This window comes from Triturus cristatus, chromosome 5_2, assembly GCF_964204655.1.
Source record: "Triturus cristatus chromosome 5_2, aTriCri1.1, whole genome shotgun sequence".
NCBI classification, from domain to species: domain Eukaryota; kingdom Metazoa; phylum Chordata; class Amphibia; order Caudata; family Salamandridae; genus Triturus; species Triturus cristatus.
Genome location: NC_140588.1, coordinates 1,124,737,707 through 1,124,757,950, shown reverse-complemented (window position 1 = coordinate 1,124,757,950; position 20,244 = coordinate 1,124,737,707). Strand labels below are relative to the sequence as shown.

The 20,244-nt window shown below is 47.8% G+C and overlaps 1 protein-coding gene across 1 annotated transcript in view; it reads left to right on the top strand.

Moving 5' to 3' along the window:
* The window catches only part of LOC146829877 (extracellular calcium-sensing receptor-like), a 179,520-nt gene that overhangs the window by 69,634 nt on the left and 89,642 nt on the right, over window positions 1-20,244 (top strand). The window contains exon 4 of the mRNA XM_085606553.1: window positions 15,039-15,168. Coding sequence (XP_085462679.1) covers window positions 15,039-15,168 — 130 coding nt within the window. The remainder of the gene's footprint in view (window positions 1-15,038; window positions 15,169-20,244) is intronic.

Below are 20,244 nucleotides of genomic sequence, written 5' to 3'. Positions count from 1 at the left end.
AAGCAGATGGACTCGGTGCATGTATCTGGATATGCGGGTCAGTATGAAGGGAACCTTAGCATCTGAACCTCCTTAGCGACCTTTTCTTAACACGGGCAGAAGCTTGGCTCTGGGGCCCTGCTGTAGCGGGACAGACTCCTGCTTTGCGTTTCAGATTTAAGAGCTTCTTGGAGCAAAGTGTCAAGAATTCCTGTCATGCGAGGGGAGGAAAACGGTAACCAGCGAAAACGGACTACATCTCCCAGGATGCTTAGCGGTTGAGAGGTTATGTAAACAGGAGAGCGGTTACATAACTCAAGGAAAACACGCCCTTATGTAAACAGGAGAGCTGTTACATAACTCAAGGAAAACACGCCCTTATGTAAACAGGAGAGCTGTTACATAACTCAAGGAAAACACGCCCTTATGTAAACAGGAGAGCTGTTACATAACACAAGGAAAACACGCCCTATAAAGGGAGGAACCGGGAGGTACAACGCTGTCGGATATTGTGTTTACACCGACGTACCTGCTTAGTGAAGAGCAGTGTTCCGGAGTGGTGCTCCAGTAAGGCAAGAACGGAGGTAGGTCAAGTCGTTACTCCCTGGGCCGTGTCTTGCCCCATCATCACCTGTGAAGGACCCGGAAGCTCTACCGGATAACCATTGAGCTTCGCTTTTTGACTCGGCTGAGTCAAAGCGCAGTGGCGCTTTTGCTGGTTGGAGTCGTAACTCCCAGCCCGACCAGAGATACAGGGACTGCCAGCTGTAACGCACACCAGGAGGTGTTTGCCGCGTTACAGACTCGGAAGTCCACGGGATCGATCGAGCGGCTGCTCTCGGTTCAGTCTTCTTTGCTTGTGATTGGGGTATCGGTGACGCATCACCAGGAGGTGACTCCGCGTCCCGGTGCAGTCTGAGGAAGAGGTTGAGCGGCTGCTCCCTTCAGGTAGAGACCCCGGCTGGGTGTTTCCCTGACTCCTCGATTCTCCCCAACACTCTTCGTGCCCCTCACAGCCTACCGATTGGCATTGTCGGCCATTTCATTTCTGCCCTCTGTTGGCATACGCCGGGATCGGCGTATATGCAGAGGACGGTTAGGACCATCCGTGCTGTGGGCTGGTAACGTACTTAGCCTGGAGGATTCCAGTGACTATAACCTTTGTTTATTCCTTGTATTATTGTTGCCTTCATTAAAATAACTAAACCTTCACAAGTGGTTGCGTTCTCATTATCGTGTCTGTTAAACAATCCTGAGACGTTCAGGGCGTTACAAAATATCCGACCTTAATAACACTAACTGTCTCCCGGTCGATAACAGACATGGCAACACTTGATGATGTGCTGGCTGCTTTAGCGACGTGCAAATTGAATTGGCTGCCTCCAGGCAAGAAACAGCCGATGTAAAAGCCAGACTGGATGCTATCCAATTGGACCCGCTCACGCCCAGCACCTCCCTCACGAACCAGACCCCTGCGGTAGTAGTGGAAATGCCGGTAGCCGTCCCCTTGGCAACACCAGAGAGGTACAGTGGGGATCCTAACACAGTGCAGGTATTCCTCACACAAGTGGCGCTACATTTATCGTGCAAACCAAGGGCGTTCCCCACGAGTCAGGCTCGTGTGGCTTTCCTTATATCCTATTTGGCTGGAAACGCGGCACAATGGGCCGTACCTCTGGTGAGCAGGGACGACCCCATCTTATGTGATTGGGGTGCTTTTCGCGAGGAATTCCTGAAGGTCTTCGACAGAAGGGCTGACTCGTACACGGCGGACCGTGAAATGCTTGAGTTAAGACAGGGATCCAACGACCTGGTGCAGTATCTCAACGCGTTCCGAAGGCTGGTTGCGGAAACCAAGTGGCCTGTTGCTAAACAGACGGCGCTCTTCCATCACGGGCTGTGCGATGAGCTCAAGGACGCCGTGGCTCATATTGACCCACAACCCAAGACATGTGAGGGCCTTATCAACCTGGTATTACGGCTGGAACATAGGCTAAGTGAAAGAAAGGGGGATCATGGGAGAAAAGGAAAATCCCTTCCATCCTATGTGACAGTGGGAAGTCCTGAAACTGCCACCGCATCCAAGGGAGAACCCATGGACATCGGCGCAATACGAGCGAGCCTCACAGCCACGGAGAAAGAGTCACGCCGTAAACAAGGATTGTGCCTATATTGTGGCAAAAAAGTCCACTACGTACGTGAATGCCCTGCCAAACCGAAGACGTCACGCTATCGGGCCAACCGGTCGGTAACAGCCGTGGTGGACGTACCGGCGGAAAACTAGAGGACTCCCAGACCAAAGAAGGGGCATCTCGGAGTCACTCATCCATCCCTTCACTTTCCAACTCGGTCACTAAGGGACAACGACACCTGTTTCTCACGGTGCACGTGGGAGTGCATGACCAGTGGATACCCGTTGTGGCCATGGTGGATTCAGGGGCCACTGGCATGTTTATGGACCACAACGAGGCATGCAGGCTAGGGCTAGTGCTTCTTCCCAAAGCTGTACCCGAAGACGTCTATGCTGTAGACGGAAGGCGATTGGTGACGGGGCCCATCGGGCAGCACACGGGGGTCCTTCCGATGAGATGTGGGAGGAACCATTTGGAACAAATCGATTTTAACATCATCCGAGCGCCCCAATATGGCGTCATATTGGGATTGCCGTGGCTACAGAAACACAACCCCTCTGTGGATTGGCCAACACATCGCATCGAACTGACGTCACCGTATTGCATCCTGCATTGTGGAATAAGAACGGAATCCTTTGACGCAGATGAGAGCGGGAGTCAGACGGTGGCTACAGCGGCAGAAAAAGATGTGGCTCTCCCCCAGGCTTATCACAGTTTTGAGGATGTATTTGATGAGGTGAAGGCGGAAGTGCTACCACCACATAGACAGTTTGACTGCCAGATCGACCTGGTGCCAGGGGCCAGCGTTCCCAGCGGCAGGCTGTATGCCCTGACGGAGCCTGAAAACGTGCATCTCCGGGGGTACCTGGATAAACTCCTCAAGCTAGGATTCATCCGCCCGTCCAAGTCTCCGGCCGCCTCGCCACTCTTCTTCATCCCGAAGGCTAATGGGGAGCTGAGAGCCTGTGTGGACTTTAGGGCATTGAATGCGATAACCGTAAAGAATCGGTACCCCTTGCCTCTCATCAGTGTACTTCTGGAACAGGTCAAGAAAGCTCGTATCTACACCAAGTTGGATTTGAAAGGGGCATACCATCTGGTGCGCATGAGGGACGGAGACGAGTGGAAGACCGCCTTTAAGACCAGGTTCGGCCTTTTTGAGTACCTCGTCATGCCGTTCGGTCTGTGCAACGCCCCGGCAGCCTTTCAGTACTTTTTGAATGAGGTATTCAGAGAGGAGTTGGATATCTACGTGGTCGTATATATCGACGACATCCTCATCTATTCGTCCAGTGTGGAGGAGCACGTACACCACGTCAAAGCTGTGCTCCAAAAGCTGAGGGAAAACATGCTGTTTTGTAAACTCAGCAAGTGTGACTTCCACGTCACATCCGTGGAATTCCTCGGAGTGATGCTGAGTCCAGAGGGACAGGAGATGGCAGAACGAAAGATCAAGGCAGTGAAAGAATGGCCGGTGCCCCAAAGCGTGAAGGACGTCCAAAGTTTTATTGGCTTCGCCAACTTTTACAGGCGGTTTATAGATGGATTTTCAGGATTAGTGGCCCCAATCACACAGCTACTGAGGAAGTCCAAGGAGTTTGTCTGGTCCCCTGAAGCGAACACAGCCTTTGAGGCCCTGAAAAGCGCCTTTGGTAAGGCGCCGGTGTTGGCTCACCCCGATCCGGATCTCCCCTACGTGGTGGAAGCAGACGCATCGGATGTGGCGCTGGGGGCTATCTTGTCCCAACGCAACCACGACACAGGGGTGATTCATCCCGTTGCGTACATGTCCCGCAAACTCAACGACGCCGAACGCAACTACCATATTGCGGAGAAGGAGCTTCTCGCAATCAAGGACGCCTTCACCGAATGGAGGCATTGGTTGATGGGGGCAAGACATGTGGTATCGGTGTACACGGACCATCGGAACCTACAGTTCATGACGGCCACGAGACACCTTTCTCCCAGACAGCTGCGGTGGATGATCTTCTTTGCGGGGTTCAACTTCCGCATCACATATCGGCCGGGGACGGAAAACCGGAAGGCGGACGCCCTGTCCCGTCAATCTGCAGTTAAGGAACCATTGCCTGCGACCGAGCATTCCATCATTTCCCCGAGGATGGTATTGGGGGTTATCCAACCGGATACTTTCCTGAGGGGAATAAAGAGAGGGATCAGGTCATTCGCATGGCGGAGGTGGCTCCTCAGTCACAGAGAATGGCAGCTGAAGGACGGGATACCCCTGAAGGGCAGGTGCCTATTGATACCCACGCCTAGGCTAAGGAAACAAGCATTCATCTGGTGCCATGACTCTCCATGCGCAGGTCATTTGGGCTTTGAGAAAACGGTGGCTAGCATGGGACGGCATTTCTGGTGGCCAACCATGAGAGTGGATGTCAGGAGGTGGGGACAGGAGTGTCCTACATGTGCTACCATGAAGGCCGACCATGGCCGAACCCAAGGGCTCTTACATCCACTTCCGACCCCGGATAGACCATGGGATAGCATATCACTGGACTTCGTGGTGGGCCTACCGGTAGACCAGGGGATGACAGCAATACTGGTGGTGGTGGATTACTTGACGAAAATGGGGCACTTCATCCCCTGCAAGAGAGTCCCTACGGCCGGGGAATTGGCGTCACTACTCCTAAAGAATGTGGTACGACTGCATGGATTACCTGGGGTGATCGTGTCGGACCGGGGGTCGCAGTTTACTGCGCAATTCTGGAAGACTTGGTGCACTGCGCTGCATGTTAAGACCGCCCTGTCCACCAGCTACCACCCTCAAACGGACGGCCAAACCGAGCGCCTGAACCAAACGCTCAAACAGTATCTGCGATGTTTTGTGGACCAGGGCAGGGAAGAATGGGTCGACTTGCTATGGGTTGCAGAGATAGCCTATAACAACGCCACTCACAGCTCCACACAGTCATCTCCGTTCTATAGCAACTATGGCCAACATCCCAGGTTCTTGCCATTTCTACATCCGTTCTGAGAGGACAGGATTCCCGCCACAGCGGACAGGGTGGCACACATAAAAGACACGTTGATGCGCTCAAGGGCTGTCCTAATAGAGGCCAAGAGAAGATACAAGGCTGCGGCAGACAGGAAGAGAAGGCCCGGGCCACTGTACCGCACTGGAGACTACGTCTGGATATCCACAAGAAACATGAGGTTTCGAAAGAACAGTGTGTTCCATCCCAAGTACATGGGCCCCTATCGTATTACCAAGTGTATGGGTCCCGTGAACGTGAAGGTGTGCTTGCCCCAGTCATTGCGGATACACCCTGTCTTTCATGTATCATTGCTCAAACCAGCACCCTCCAAGCCGTCTGGGACACCTAGGCCGGTATGCGTGGAGTCGGAGGTGGAGTATGAAGTGTCGGGCGTACGGGCGTCCAAATGGCGCAGGGGGAAGCTGTGGTACCTGGTTGCGTGGAAAGGCTATGGCCCGGAGGAGCAGTCATGGGAACCGGCTGAAGGGGTTCATGCTCCGCGCTTGGTCTCCTTGTTCCATCGGCGTTTTCCTGCCAGCGCTGGACCCGTGGGGAGCCGCTGAGAGGGAGGATGTACTGTCAAGAATTCCTGTCATGCGAGGGGAGGAAAACGGTAACCAGCGAAAACGGACTACATCTCCCAGGATGCTTAGCGGTTGAGAGGTTATGTAAACAGGAGAGCGGTTACATAACTCAAGGAAAACACGCCCTTATGTAAACAGGAGAGCTGTTACATAACTCAAGGAAAACACGCCCTTATGTAAACAGGAGAGCTGTTACATAACTCAAGGAAAACACGCCCTTATGTAAACAGGAGAGCTGTTACATAACTCAAGGAAAACACGCCCTATAAAGGGAGGAACCGGGAGGTACAACGCTGTCAGATATTGTGTTTACACCGACGTACCTGCTTAGTGAAGAGCAGTGTTCCGGAGTGGTGCTCCAGTAAGGCAAGAACGGAGGTAGGTCGAGTCGTTACTCCCTGGGCCGTGTCTTGCCCCATCGTCACCTGGGAAGGACCCGGAAGCTCTACCGGATAACCATTGAGCTTCGCTTTTTGACTCGGCTGAGTCAAAGCGCAGTGGCGCTTTTGCTGGTTGGAGTCGTAACTCCCAGCCCGACCAGAGATACAGGGACTGCCAGCTGTAACGCACACCAGGAGGTGTTTGCCGCGTTACAGACTCGGAAGTCCACGGGATCGATCGAGCGGCTGCTCTCGGTTCAGTCTTCTTTGCTTGTGATTGGGGTATCGGTGACGCATCACCAGGAGGTGACTCCGCGTCCTGGTGCAGTCTGAGGAAGAGGTTGAGCGGCTGCTCCCTTCAGGTAGAGACCCCGGCTGGGTGTTTCCCTGACTCCTCGATTCTCCCCAACACTCTTCGTGCCCCTCACAGCCTACCGATTGGCATTGTCGGCCATTTCATTTCTGCCCTCTGTTGGCATACGCCGGGATCGGCGTATATGCAGAGGACGGTTAGGACCATCCGTGCTGTGGGCTGGTAACGTACTTAGCCTGGAGGATTCCAGTGACTATAACCTTTGTTTATTCCTTGTATTATTGTTGCCTTCATTAAAATAACTAAACCTTCACAAGTGGTTGCGTTCTCATTATCGTGTCTGTTAAACGATCCTGAGACGTTCAGGGCGTTACACAAAGCCAGTGAATTGAGTTTCTCCCAGGGCGGGGAGTCTGGGCTCGTGGGCTGGCATGCCCGGGGCAGGATATGACTCTGGTTCCAATGCAGCGAGTACGGAGCGCTGCCAGAGGTGCCAGCGGCCAGGCCTTTCAGAGCCTTGCTATGTGTGTGTGGGGCACGTGAGGGTGCCTGCTTTGGCCTTTGGACTGTGAGGGCTGTGCTGGGATTGGCCACTATGTGTCTTGTGCGCCACGTGGGTATCCACGAATGCAGTAATTGGCAGGCTGTAGCGGTGAGGCATGCTGGGATGTGTCCATTGGTTGGACTAGCACCGTAGCAATGGGTGTTGCAGGAAGCCGGAGTGCTTTGCCTTGATTGGTTTGGGCTATAGAATAAGAGGTGTGCTTTCTACTGTTCTCGTGCTTGCCTTGGAAGGTGGCAGGAGATCAGAGAAGTGTAATCATGGGGAGGGGAAGGTGCTGTCTGGGCCTCTGACTGCTCCTTCCTTGACTGATGTCCAGAGTAGGCCTGGGTGGTGAATTTCGCTCCGTTCACGGAGTTTGCAGAGTTTTCTACACTTCGCACTCCGCAGAGCTCGCAGAGTGCAGAAAACTACGCTTCGTGATGTTCGTGAGCAGCAGTTTGCGTAGAATTTGTATCCAAGCAGCACGAATACCAGCACAAACTGCAGTTCACACTGCACTCTGCCACTCGTGGAACTTTGCGGAGTTTTCCGTAACTTTGCAGAGTTCCGCTCAGCAAAACTCCGCAAACTACGCCCAGGCCTAGTTCAGAGGGTGATAGAAGCTGCTGTTTCTGCTACTTTTCAGGCCAGAGAAGCAGTGGGGCCTAAGAGACAGACACTGAATTCCCCGATCCTCCTGATTCTGACTGTGATTCTGAGGAGGAGGTGAAGGTGTGTTTTATTCAAGGGTTTGACCTTCGCAGTGGTTTACAACATGTTTGGGACAATATGGGTTTTCCAGTGCCCTCAGTGGCTGAGGAATCAGAGGATTTATTTGCCAATTATCAAAGAAAGGAGCCTGGAAGTCTGCCCATTCATTAGTCTATATGGAATGTACTGGAAGAGAAATGGCGGGATGTGGACACGCATGCCTTTTCCAGGTTCCTGGTAAAAGATATCCATTGCAGGGGTTTACAGAGGAGCTTCCTTCTGTCGTGAAGGTTGATAAGCTGTCGGCTGGACTTTGAGAGTGTGGTGGTCTCTGAGGATTTGGTACCTTCAGACCCTGGTGATAAAATGGTTGAAGGGGCTCTGAAGAGGTTGTTTGCTGCTTCCAATTTTGCAGTAATGTCTGCAGAGTAAACCTGTGATCTGGTTCAGTCTCTGCTGAAGTACTGTCAGGGTATCTTTGAACAGCTGCTTCAGGATGGTGATCCCTCTGAGTTGTTGACTATGTTGGAGAAGTAGTTGCATTTTTTGTCTTTTGACCTGTCTTTTGATTCCCTTAGTGCCTCTGCTGCGGCTGCAGGGACCTCTGTGGTGGCAAGGGGACAGTTGTGGCTTAAGCCTTGGAAGGCGGAGGCGGCCCAGAAGGGTGCTCTCATGAAGATACTGTACGCGGGTTCCAAACTATATGGTTGATGATCCCTTGAAGGCTATGATCAAGAAGATGGTTAGGACAACAAATTGTTGGCCCCTGTCCGTCCGCCCCTGAGGGGGAGGTTTGCTGGTTATATACAGCCTTTTGGGCAGGCTTGGCAAACCAAGAAAGCCAGTCAGCCTTTTTGTGAAAGGGGACATGGTAGGGGAGGCCCTTCCTTTCATAAGTCCCGGGGCCAGCAGGGAGATTCAGATGCTGCCGGTCTGGCAAAATTGTGACTATCCTTGGTATCTAGGGGGGGCCCGGTGGGGGTTCGCCTCTGGAATTTTTTGCCTGTCTGGGAGAAGTGTGTCGGGGATCAGTGGGTCCTGCAGATTATCAGACTGGGGTATCGGACAGAGTTTGTGACTCCTCTCTTAGAAGTCTTCCGTTCTACCCCAGTTCCAGGATCACCTTTGAAATGTCAGGCCCTGCTGAAGGCGGTTCAGGAACTGTTGGATGAGGGTCCATTGTGAGAGTTCATTTATGGCAAAAGGGAAAAGGGGGTTAGTCTGTCCTTTTTCTGAACCCGGAAACTGAAGGGCGATTACAGACCGGTGTTGGATTTAAAGAGTGTGAATTTGTACATTCCTCACCGGTCATGATGGTAACTCTGTAGTTGATTCTTCCCTTCCTGTTGGTGGGGGATTTTCTGACCTCTCTGGATATGAGCGACACTTATTTTCATGTGCCTGTGCACCATGCCTCACAGTTGTTTCAGAGTTCCTGTGTGGGCAGAGAGCATTTCCAACTTCAGGTATTGCTATTTGGTCTATCTGCTTCATTTAGGCTGTTTACCAAGGTTTATCTCCTTTGGTGGAGTTTTTGCATGCTCAGGGCTTCCATGTGTTCCCATACTTGGACTGATTGATTTCTTCCTCTTCTTTCCATAACGCTCAGTCCCAGATTCTGGATGTCTGCAGTCTTCTACAGAGGTTTGGTGGTTGCTGAACCTGGAGAAGTCCCATTTGAATACCACTCAGAAACTGTTACTCATTGGAGAGTCTTCAACACGAGGTGAATAAGGTGTTCCTTTCTGAACCATGCCAGATGCCTCTTGTGAAAGAACTGAGGGTGGTCTTAGCCTTTCCGGCTTCTACATTGAGGCAGTGGTGAAGGGTGCAGGGGTTTGATGGCCGCTACTGTCTTGATTATTCCTTGGGCTAGGCTGCACTTGTATCCCTTGGTAAATCACATCCTTTGCCTCTGGTGTCAGGGGTCACAGGATTATGACCATTTGATTTGGGGGGTCCTGGTATCTCCCATGAGTTGGCTTGGTGGTTGGAGGTGGGGAATCTCTTGACGGGTTCTCAGTTTGATCTCCAGGACAGAGTGGTTTTGAGGTTGAATTCCAGAGAACTTGTATGGGAGCTGTACGTGCTCAGGATTTGGTTCACGGGATCTGGTCAGTCCAGGAAGCTCGGCTGTCTTTCCACTGGAGGGAATTGAAGGCAGTCCAGCTGGCCCTGGTTCATTTTCTCCCTTTGGTTGTACATCGGCATGGTCTGTTGAGGGCAGACAATGCTGAGGTGGTGTACAATGTGAACCATTAAGAAAGCGCAAAAGTGACTTATCTGAATACATTAGCTTATCAGAATTGCCAGTGGGCAGAACTAAATTTTTTGTCACTGAGTGCAGTACATCTTCATGGGGTGTTGAACACAGATTCATATCGGTTGAGTAGGTTGTTTCCTTCCCTTTCTGAGATGAGTTTGGACAGGGCAGTATTTGGGGTCCTCATGCAGAATTTTGGGGTGTCCGAGGTGGACCTGTTTGCGATCCCAGAGAACGTATTGAGGGATAGGTTTTGCTCATTGAGTCTGCCCAGTAGTATTTGGAGGTGGATGCGATGTCATTTGCTTGGGGGGATGGGTTGCTGTTTGCCTTTCTTCTGATTTTGATGATTCAGAGGGTTATCCTGAAGGCCAAGCAGGACAGGTCATCTGTGATCCTGGTTGTGCTGGCAGGAGCAGGAGACTGTGAATCCTCTGTTACAGTTGGTAGCGTTGCAGTGTTGGAAGCTTCACCTGGACCCATATACCCTGAAATTGTTGGCTCTGTCTCTGGAGTCTCTGATCCGATTGCAATTGGCAGGCTGGCTGATGAGAGTTTGAACCTTGTGGCTCAGGGTTGCTCTCCTGAGGCGGCTCTTCTTCCACAGTCTTAGAAGCCATCTACGCTCAAATCTTATGCATGATATTGGGTTTTGTTTCATGGCTGGTGTTCTGGGAAGGGCTGGTCGGCCTTGACGGTCAACAGTGTAAATGTTTTGAACTTTCTGAAGGATGGTTTTGATTTGGGCTTGGCTGTTTCCACTTTGCAGGCTCAATTGTCTCATGTGTGGGGTTTTTGGGGTCAGACCTGTGATGGTGGGGTACCTCTTGTGGTGAGACTCTTCAGGAGTTGTTTTCACAAGAAGCCAGAGGTTGAGTCCATGGCTCCTGGTTGACACTTGCCATTGTCTTACAGGCTTTGCAGTCTGCCCCATTTCAGCCGCTGGAGGAGGTTTCCCTGTGGTGTCTATCAAGATGATTTTCCAGGTGGCTATTACCTCGCCCAGGCCTGTGAGGGAGTTGGGCTTGTTGCTAAGTTCAGAGCCTTTTTTGCTTTCTATCCGGATACGGTTGTTGTCAGGCCAAACCCTACATTTGTTCCTAGGATCCGGTCCTGTTTTCATTGTTCGGGGGAGCTGGTTTTCTGTCTGTTGTGCGCTGATCCTCATTTTAAGGAGGAGATTCTGCTACACCGTTTGGACGTCAAGCTGGCCCTTGGTTTGTATCTGTATCATACGCGCCCTTTTTGTAGGATGGGCAACCTTTTTGTGAACTTTGGTTTGGCGGGACAGAGTCTGAAGCTTCCTGTTGCTACTCTCAGTTGGTGATTGAAATAGACTATCTTTGCAGCCTATGAGTCCTTGGGGTGTTGGTCCCTGGGTCTGTGCAGGGTTGCTCTACCTGGGGGATGGCTGCTTCCTGGGCTTGTTTGCAAGGGACTTCCATGGCTGAGATTTGCCGGGCCGCCAGTTGGAGTTCGCGTCACACTTTTGTGTCCCATTACCGCTTGGTGGTGAGTGGGTGTGTGTGTGCCAGTTATGGGGATGCTGTGTTACATTCTGTGCAAGAGGTGTAATGGTGCTGCTTGTTGCTTGTAATAAAGTCTGTCCTGCTGCTGTGGTGTTTGAAGCTGATTTTATTGCTTGGGTATCTGCTCACGTCCATAAGGACTATGATGGGCAGGTCTGACGAGGAGGTAATAGCTGGTTACTTGCGATAGTGCTCATTGCTACACGTCTTAGACATCCCCTTCACTGTCCTGGTTCCCTTTCCTCCCTCCCTGGTTCAGATTCTTGTCCTTTGACTTAAAGGATTTCTGGAGGTAAGGTCAGGGGTTATGTTCCACAGGATGTGGACATGGCCTGGAGAGTAGAGATGGGAGGGGTTGGAGTTTTTTCTTGAGGATATATGCAGGGGGAGCTGTCACTCATGGAGTAATGAACATTACTGGTAAGTAACCAGCCATTCCTGCCCTTTCTCTGTCACACAGCACAGTGAGCCCTGAGGGATAAAAAGGTAGATTTTCCTTATATAAGGAGTACTGGACCTAAATTATGTGAGCATGATGCATCTATACATACACTCTCTGCTTGATATATATATATATGTGCTTTTGCTTGGAGGAAACTCGTTTATTTCCTCCTTGTATATCTATTACTAAAAGAGTAGGCCAAGAACCAAACAGACGCCATCTTCTTTTCATTTCTCGAGCACAGGCCGTGATCACGCGTTGATCACGTGCAGTTGTCAGGTCCCAGCTCATCTGAGTTACCGGTAGCAGCTGAAGGTAGGCTGTTCACTCCTCTGTTCTAGGACTCAAGGTCGCATCTGGCTTTGGGGGTGATAAGCGCATTCCTTGAGGCGCCGTGTCTAAACTCCCAGGCACCAAGACGAAAGGGAGTCACCCCTCCTAACCTCATCAGTAATAGATAGCCAAGCCTTTGTACTGGTCTGATGTGTGCCATATATGGTCCTTTCCTGGAGCTCCAGGGCCAACTGGTGTTTTGCCATTTACAGTGATTGTATGTGTTGACCGAAAAGTATATAACCTCATGTTTGAATACGAGCCAACAGTCTTCTTGGAGCACCTGATGGGTGAGGTTCGGAGAGGCTCCTCTATAGAGTATTCTGTCTAATAAACAGTTGAACCTTCTTCACTGCCAACTGACTGATTATTTGGTAATGGTATTGGGACTATTGGTAGGTATAGTCCTTTAGTTTATTTTTATGGTGCATCAGCCCCTAAGTTCATCTCAAACAGGTAGCCAGTGTAGCAGGTGCGGGTGCTTAGAAGGGATACATGTGGTCCTCCAGGAAGACTGCTAGCCACCTCTATTGCAATGAACGTCTCCATCACTCATCCCTTCTCATCCTGCCTTTTTTTAGTATCAAACTGAGTCTTGACATCCTCCCCCACTGTATTCACCCTGTGAGCCAACTGCTGTGATAAGGCTGCCTTCTGTGTTGATAAAGCATGGGCAGCGCATATAGCATATTTAGTCTGTCTCGTCCTCTGAGAAGTTCCTCTACCTCTTCGCCACAGGCAGCAGAGGTAAATCATGATTGCACAGGGTCAGCGAGGTAGCAGTTTGGTAAAGATTAAGGGCCTCATTAGGATGCCAGTTGGATGAGTGTCCGACCGGCATCGTGTCAAGGAGTCAGTGGTCCCGCTTCCCAAATGATGATGTGACCGCCTCCATGGCATCCCGCGGAGTGCGTGGAGTTGTGCCTACTCCACGTTCCGTGGAGAAGGCGGAGTAGGCACAACTCGGCACACTCCACGGCAGAGCAGAGTTGCCCAGCCCCCACTTCCACCCCCCCTAGGAAGAATTCAATTAAATATACTCAAAGGTTAAAAGAAACAACGCTTACCTTAACTGCGGCATCCCAGGGCTGCCGTCCTCTTCTTCCTTGGTTTCACGATGATCTGTGCATGTGCACACGCTCACGTATGGGCATACCTTGCAAAAAATGCGCAGGCGCATGCGGATGCGCAGATCATCGTGAAACCAAGGAAGAGGAGGACGGCAGCCCACGGATGCCGCAGTTAAGGTAAGTGTTGATTTTTTTAACCTTTAAAGTATATTTAATGTAATTCTTCCTAGGGGGTGGAGGCAGGTGGCAGAGCGGAGTTTTCACAGAGTTGGTCCCCAACACCGTGGACCTCCGCGTAGTGCCGCTCCACCAGCTCCGCCCAGGCTTAATTTCCACTATTGTGGCTTGTGCTATGGCGCTGCCACATGGTACATGTATGTTTAGGGATCAGGCCTCATAGAGGGGGGCCACGGGGTCCTGCCAGGGGCCCCAAAAAACCCTTTCTACCAGCCTTTTCATGGCAGAAGAACCGACATGAAAAGACTGTTGGAACGGTCCATCGTAATTCCCACGACAGTACCTGAGTGGGCACCGCCTCCATTTTGGGGATTTCGATCACCCTGCAGGCATTGATAGGACCACCTGTAGCACAGTATGGCAGTTGGACTGATGCCTCAGATGTCAAGTGGAACGCCAACAATAAGCTGTCGTAATAAGGCCCCAAGTGTTAAGAAACAGAGGCATCATTGTGGCCACATTTATGTGGTTAGAAATGAATGATTTTCAAGTTCAATTGATTGATTTCAGGTGTGTGCACTCACTAGTTAGTTTGGAATGTGTTGTTTCACTTTTTGTGCCCCGAGAGTGGAGTCCTCAACCTGACTGCGAAGCCTCCGCCTGCGAGCAGAGACTTGTTACGATGCTTGTACCTTCCTTGATGGATACATTACATTCAAGTGCATGCTGTGCACTGTGTCTTTGCAAACATATGAGATGTGCGTGTATGTATGAGAAGTGATGCTGAACTTTAAGAATGAACTGAACCCATGAGTATAGGAGTGTAACTACAACCTGTACATGTTTCATGTTATATTTGACATATCGAGACATAATAGAAAAACAACAGCAGACTGTCTAAATATAATAAAGTCTAAGAGCAATGAATCAAGACCTGAAGAAAGCTTTGGACCATAAGTAGCCTACGGAAAAAGGCTGAAACATGTTGACACAAGATATGGTGAGGTGTCACTAAATCCCACAGACACCCAACTACAGTTTATATCATCCAACAGACTCCTGTCATTAAAGGGATAGATAGGAGTACCAGACATATTTTAGCAGTTTGAAGACCCTGAGAGGAAACTATTGGAAGTGCTCCCGGTATTATGGCTGAGTCTATCCTGATGAATTAGTACAAGGGTGAGCATTAATGGAGTGGGCGAGGGTCTTAGAAAAGAACCATTAATTGTTCCCTGTTGGTTGACTTTTAGGGTCTTGCTTTGACCATGAGTGTTAGTCCTTTTGACCCATGGTTATAGAATACCTTTGTGTGTGTGATTATTAAACACTGGAGACAGTGTCTATCTCCAGACAATTTCTCGCTCCCTTCCCCTGTTACCTAACCTTCGATTATCATCGGGTTACAGATGTCGAGGTGATGAAGTGGGGTTCAGTATGATTTGGCTTGGTGTGACATGGTTTTGAATGGATTCATGTGCTGTGGTGTGGCATGGCTCGGTACCATAACACTCTTTATGTGATTTATGTTTTATCTTGTGAGTTATGGTTTTAGTTCCTCACTCTGTATCTGTTCTTCCCCCAGGCTCCCAGTTCCATCTGCAGCCAGAGCTGCCCTCCTGGGTTCAGACAGTCTGTGAGGAAAGGCTGGCCTGTCTGCTGCTTTGACTGTGTTCCCTGCTCTGCTGGAGAGATTTCAAATGAGACCGGTGAGTGTCCTTTGAGTCTGATGATTGACGACACAACCTTAAATGAGTATGAGATATGTATTACAAAGTTAGATAAGCACTACCTGCCAAAAGTGAGCACCATCTTAGAAAGGTATCATTTTGGCAGGAGGAACCAAAATGATGGTGAAACAGTAGAAAATGATATTACTGCTTTGAGGAAATTAGGCCCTTCATGCAAATTTGGTGCTTTGATTGAGGAAAGGATAAGAGATCAATATTTGCTTGGGTGTAACATACAAAAAGTTTGGGATGACATTTGGCAGAAAGATGAACCTTCGTTAGACGAAGTAATCACTATTGCCAAGCAAATAGAACATTCACGAAAATGTGTGGAGATCATTACAAAGCGTAAGAAGAATGGTGAAGGGGCACATGAAGTTAAGTTAGGCTCTAAAGGGAATGTTATGAAGAAAAACTTTAAGCACAACTCTGAAGGGAGCAGTTTGCGTTCATCTCAGAACAATGTTTTTCAACATAAATGTTTTTGTTGAGGGAACATTGGTCATTTAGCTAATGACAAAAAGTGTCCCGCGTTAAAAAGCACTTGCACAAAATGTAAGAAAACGGGTCATTTCACAAGTGTTTGTCGGACAAAAAAGTCTAAAGCAAAGGTGAACTCAATTGCTCCAAATGGGTGCACAGAAGATGATTCTGATTCTGACTTTGATTGTGGACAAATTGTCTCACTAGTTTTTGGAAAGAATAAAAAGGGGCCTTTTGATGTAGTTATGATTGAAGGTAAAGGGACTCGCATGCTGTTCAAAAAATTCTATTATCTGCAAGGAATTTTATTCTCAATGTCTAAAAGACAAGGTTAAAATAATTAAAGCAGATATCAAACCTTTTGCTTATGGTGGCGAGCCCATCAAATTTTTAGGTTATTTTAAGGGTTTAATAGAATATAAAGGGAGATTCACTGCTGGTAAGGTTTATGTTTCTCACAAGGGTGACAGCATATTAAGTTGGTTTCACCAAGAAGACCTTGGTGTCATGTTAAACCCTAATGGTAATCCTCCAATCCTGTTAAGAGAAAATTTCAAAGTAAATTCAGTTAACTCCATTAATGACAATGTGGACTATATTTCCAACCCCAGAGCATCATTTCCAAATGTTTTTAGCAGTGAATAGGGTTGTTTATGCGGATACACACATAGAATCAAATTGGTTTCGGGTGCTGTACCTGTCTCAAGTAAAGTGCGCAGTGTACCTTTTTCAGTGAAAGATGAGATGAAAAAGCAGCTAGATAAGTTCAAATCTGATGGTATCATAGAGGAAGTGGAAGGAACTTAATGGTTGGCGCCGGTGGTCGCAGCACGCAAATCCGATGGTAGTTTGCGTCTGTGCATAGACTTGAGAGCTCTTAACAAGCAGGTCATTGTTGATAGGTACCCTATTCCAAACATTTCTGAAATGCTCATGTTACTTAAAGACGCTAGTGTGTTCTCTACTGCATACCATCAGATTTTGTTGGACAAGGATTCCAAGGATTACACTGCCTTTATCACTCCATTTGGTATCTTCAGATTTGTCAGGCTGCCTTTTGGTCTGGTTTCGGCAGCATCCGTCTTCCAAAGGGCATTAGAAAAGGTGTTGCAAGATCTACCTGGAGTAAAAATGTATCAAGATGATGTGTTAATCTTTGGAAGTAATGATGAAGAACACGACTTGAGAGTGAAGCAAGTGTTCAAGAGATTTAGTCAGTTTAATCTCACGGTCAGACTAGACAAATGCAAATTCAAAAAGTCTTCATTTAGTTACTTGGGGCATACTATTTCAGAGAGAGGTATAGAACCTAAACAAGAATTGATTGAAGCCATACATAACCTAGCCTCTCCATCTAATAAAGATGAATTAATGAAATTCCTGGGTATGGCCGAATACTACAGCAAATTTGTGCGTGGCTTTGCTGGAAAAAATGTTTAAATGAGGAGCCTGTTATGCAAAGGGGTTGATTTTGTATGGTCTTCGCAATGCGAAGAAGAATTTAACAATTTAAAGGCACATTTAAAAGACACCCCAAAATTGAGAAGTTTTGACCCCGCATTGAAGACTGTTTTAATTACTGAAGCAAGCATGAAGGGTCTTGGGGCGGTTCTTCAGCAAGAAAAAGACGATGAGGTGAACGTGATTCTATTTCTTCATAGGAGTCTAAAGGGGGCTGAGCTCAGGTATTCTGTAATAGAAAGAGAAGCTCTAGCTGTACATTGGGCTACAAAGAATTTAAAGAACTTACTTTGGGGTTCTAAGTTTTGTGTAAGGACAGACCATAAACCCTTATGAGAGGTTTTTAATAAAAAGGGTATTGATTCTATATCTAGTCGCATATCTAAATGGGTTGTCGCTCTTCAGGCTTATAATTTTGATGTCAAATACTTACCTGGTGCGAGGAATTGCATTGCGGACACCTTGTCGAGACTTGTATGTGCTGATGTGGATGAGTTCATCGTTGAAGATGACAAGGTGGATGAGTGGGTGTGCAACATTGAGCACGATGGCATAAAAGAAGAGAAATGGAGAGAGGAGTGTAAGAATGATGAGGTTATGAGAGAGTTATGCACTCTGATCAAAAAGGGGTGGAATAAAAAAGGAAATGGAGAATTAGAGAAATATTGGAATGTCAGAAATGAACTATCTGAAGTTGATGGCCTAATTTTCAGGGGGTCAAAACTTATTTCTCCTTCAGCTTTTCGTGAAAATTTGATTGAGTTAGCACACAAGGGTCACCAGGGAATGTCTATAATAAAAGAAAGGTTGAGGCTCAATTCCTGGTGGCCTGGGGTTGATCTTCAGGTTGAGCGTTCCATTAGGGAGTGTATAACTTGTGCTCTTAGTGAAAAAAGTCTGAAGCCCAGGGTGCAACCCATGGTTATCAGGGAGCGCCCTGAAGGTCCATGGCAAGAATTAGCTTTGGACATATTAGGTCCAGTCACTGGTGATGGGGGTGAGACATATGTGTTTGTATTGATCGACATGTATTCTAGGTGGCCAGAAATTAAGTTGACCAAATCTATCGATTCCAAACATGTTATTTCTTTCTTAAAGGAAAGCTTTGCAAGGGAAGATCTACCTGGTTGTTTATTAACAGACAATGGTGTTCAATTTCTGTCTGTTGAAATGGAAAAGTTTTTAGAAAAATGTTCCCTAAAGCATAAAAGATGTTCGCTCTACCATCAGGAAACGAATGGCATGGTAGAAATCTTTGTCCGTGTGCTTACAGAAACAATCTCACTTTGTCAAAACCGAATGGTTTAGATTGGAATAAAGAGTTAAACAAAAAGGTTGAAGTGAATAGGTTTACTCCTCATGCCACGACAGGGCACACCCCTTTTGACCTTCTTAAAGCAAGAAATCCTAGCCCTCTTGTGGCACCTTTCTGGGTCAATGATGTGGTTTCAAAAAGGGGGAATATATCTGAGGATGGAGTTTGGAAACATAAGGAAAAGGATAAAATTGAAGCACGCAAACGAAATTATGATCTCAGAAAATCTGTTAAAACTAAAGTTGTGAATGTTGGGGACTTGGTCATGATCAAAGCTCCAGTTGGTCGAAAGTCTTCTGGTTTGTTTCTAAAGCCTCATAAGGTCATAAAAGTTTTTACTAATGATATTAGGACTGAAGATTCTCGTATATGGAATCTCAATAGGGTTGTTGTTATCAAGAATTCTTCTCTCATGGGAAATGGTTCCTTTGCTCATCCAACCTCTAATGAGTCTTCTCTTCCACCCAGTCATCTTAAGGAGAGAAGTGTCAGAACCAAAACCATGCCTACGAAATTCAAAGACTTTATTGTGAGTAAATAACTTTGGTTTTGTGGAAGGAAGGTATGTAATTAAGGGCCATATGTAGGAAGCCAAATTGCGATCGCAAATTCTGAAATTCGCCGAATTTTGGCGTTTGCGATCGCAATTTGGGCAGTGTGCTATGTAGCACACAAAAACCCACACGCAAAATAAGGAATCGCAAAATTTGCGATTCCTTATTTTGCTAATGCATTTAAGGAATCCCAAATTGCGATTCCTTAAATGCAATGTAGGAAGCACCCAAGTTGTGCGATTTTGGCTTAAGGAATCGCATATTACCACCAACCTCAGGTTGGTGGTAATTTGCGATTTCTTTGAAAAATGCACTTTTTTGCATTTTTCAAAGTGCCATTTGGCGTACATACATGCCCTTAGCGCATGTATGTGCGCCACATGTGCACACATGTTTATTTCATTGATGCAAAAGGGTGTCCTATTGACACCCTTGCAGCCTTGAAATTGCATTCTCAATTTGCGATTCTTTAATTGAGAATCGCAAATTGAGAATGTCTTCCTATTCATTCCTATGGGCCTTCTAGCCCATTGGAATGAATGGCAAGGTATTCCTTATTTGCGAATCTCAATTTGGGATTCGCAAATAAGGAATAGGTGGGAATCGTAAAATATTTTGCTAATCCTACCTACATTCCGTTTTGCAATTCTCTAATTGCGATTCCCTAAAAATTGCAATTAGAGAATCGCAAAACACGTTTTACCTACATATGGCCCATAGTACTTATTTAGTGTTTCATATATGACTCTGCATCCTCAATGTGAATTTCCCTGTGCTTGTGTGTTTCTCTTTGACTTCCACCGTGGAGATAGAATGTTACTGTTCTGTGGTTAGCCAGTTGCACCTGGCTCTTGCTGACTGATGGATGGGACATTATATTCTCTGGATTAAACTTATTCCAATTTACTTTGGATCTCTCCATTGATTTATTTACTTAATTTTACACATACATCACTAAAGCTCCTCAGAGTGGGACGAGGTTGTGTTTGGAAAGGCACAAGGCCAGGGACTGCATATACAATCCTGTAAAAACTCATGCAGGCCCACAGCCGTGACATTAATATCTGTCAGGCTGCCATATCTGTGAAATTATTAACCAGAGTCATTTAAAAACATTTTTTAAAATGCCCTCCTGCATGGAGCTATTACCCCTTGCTCCGAGGGTACCACCGACCACAGAAACCTTTGTGGAGTCAGTGGACTAAAACATTGAACACCACCCTGTGTGTTTCTGTCCCCATCAGTACA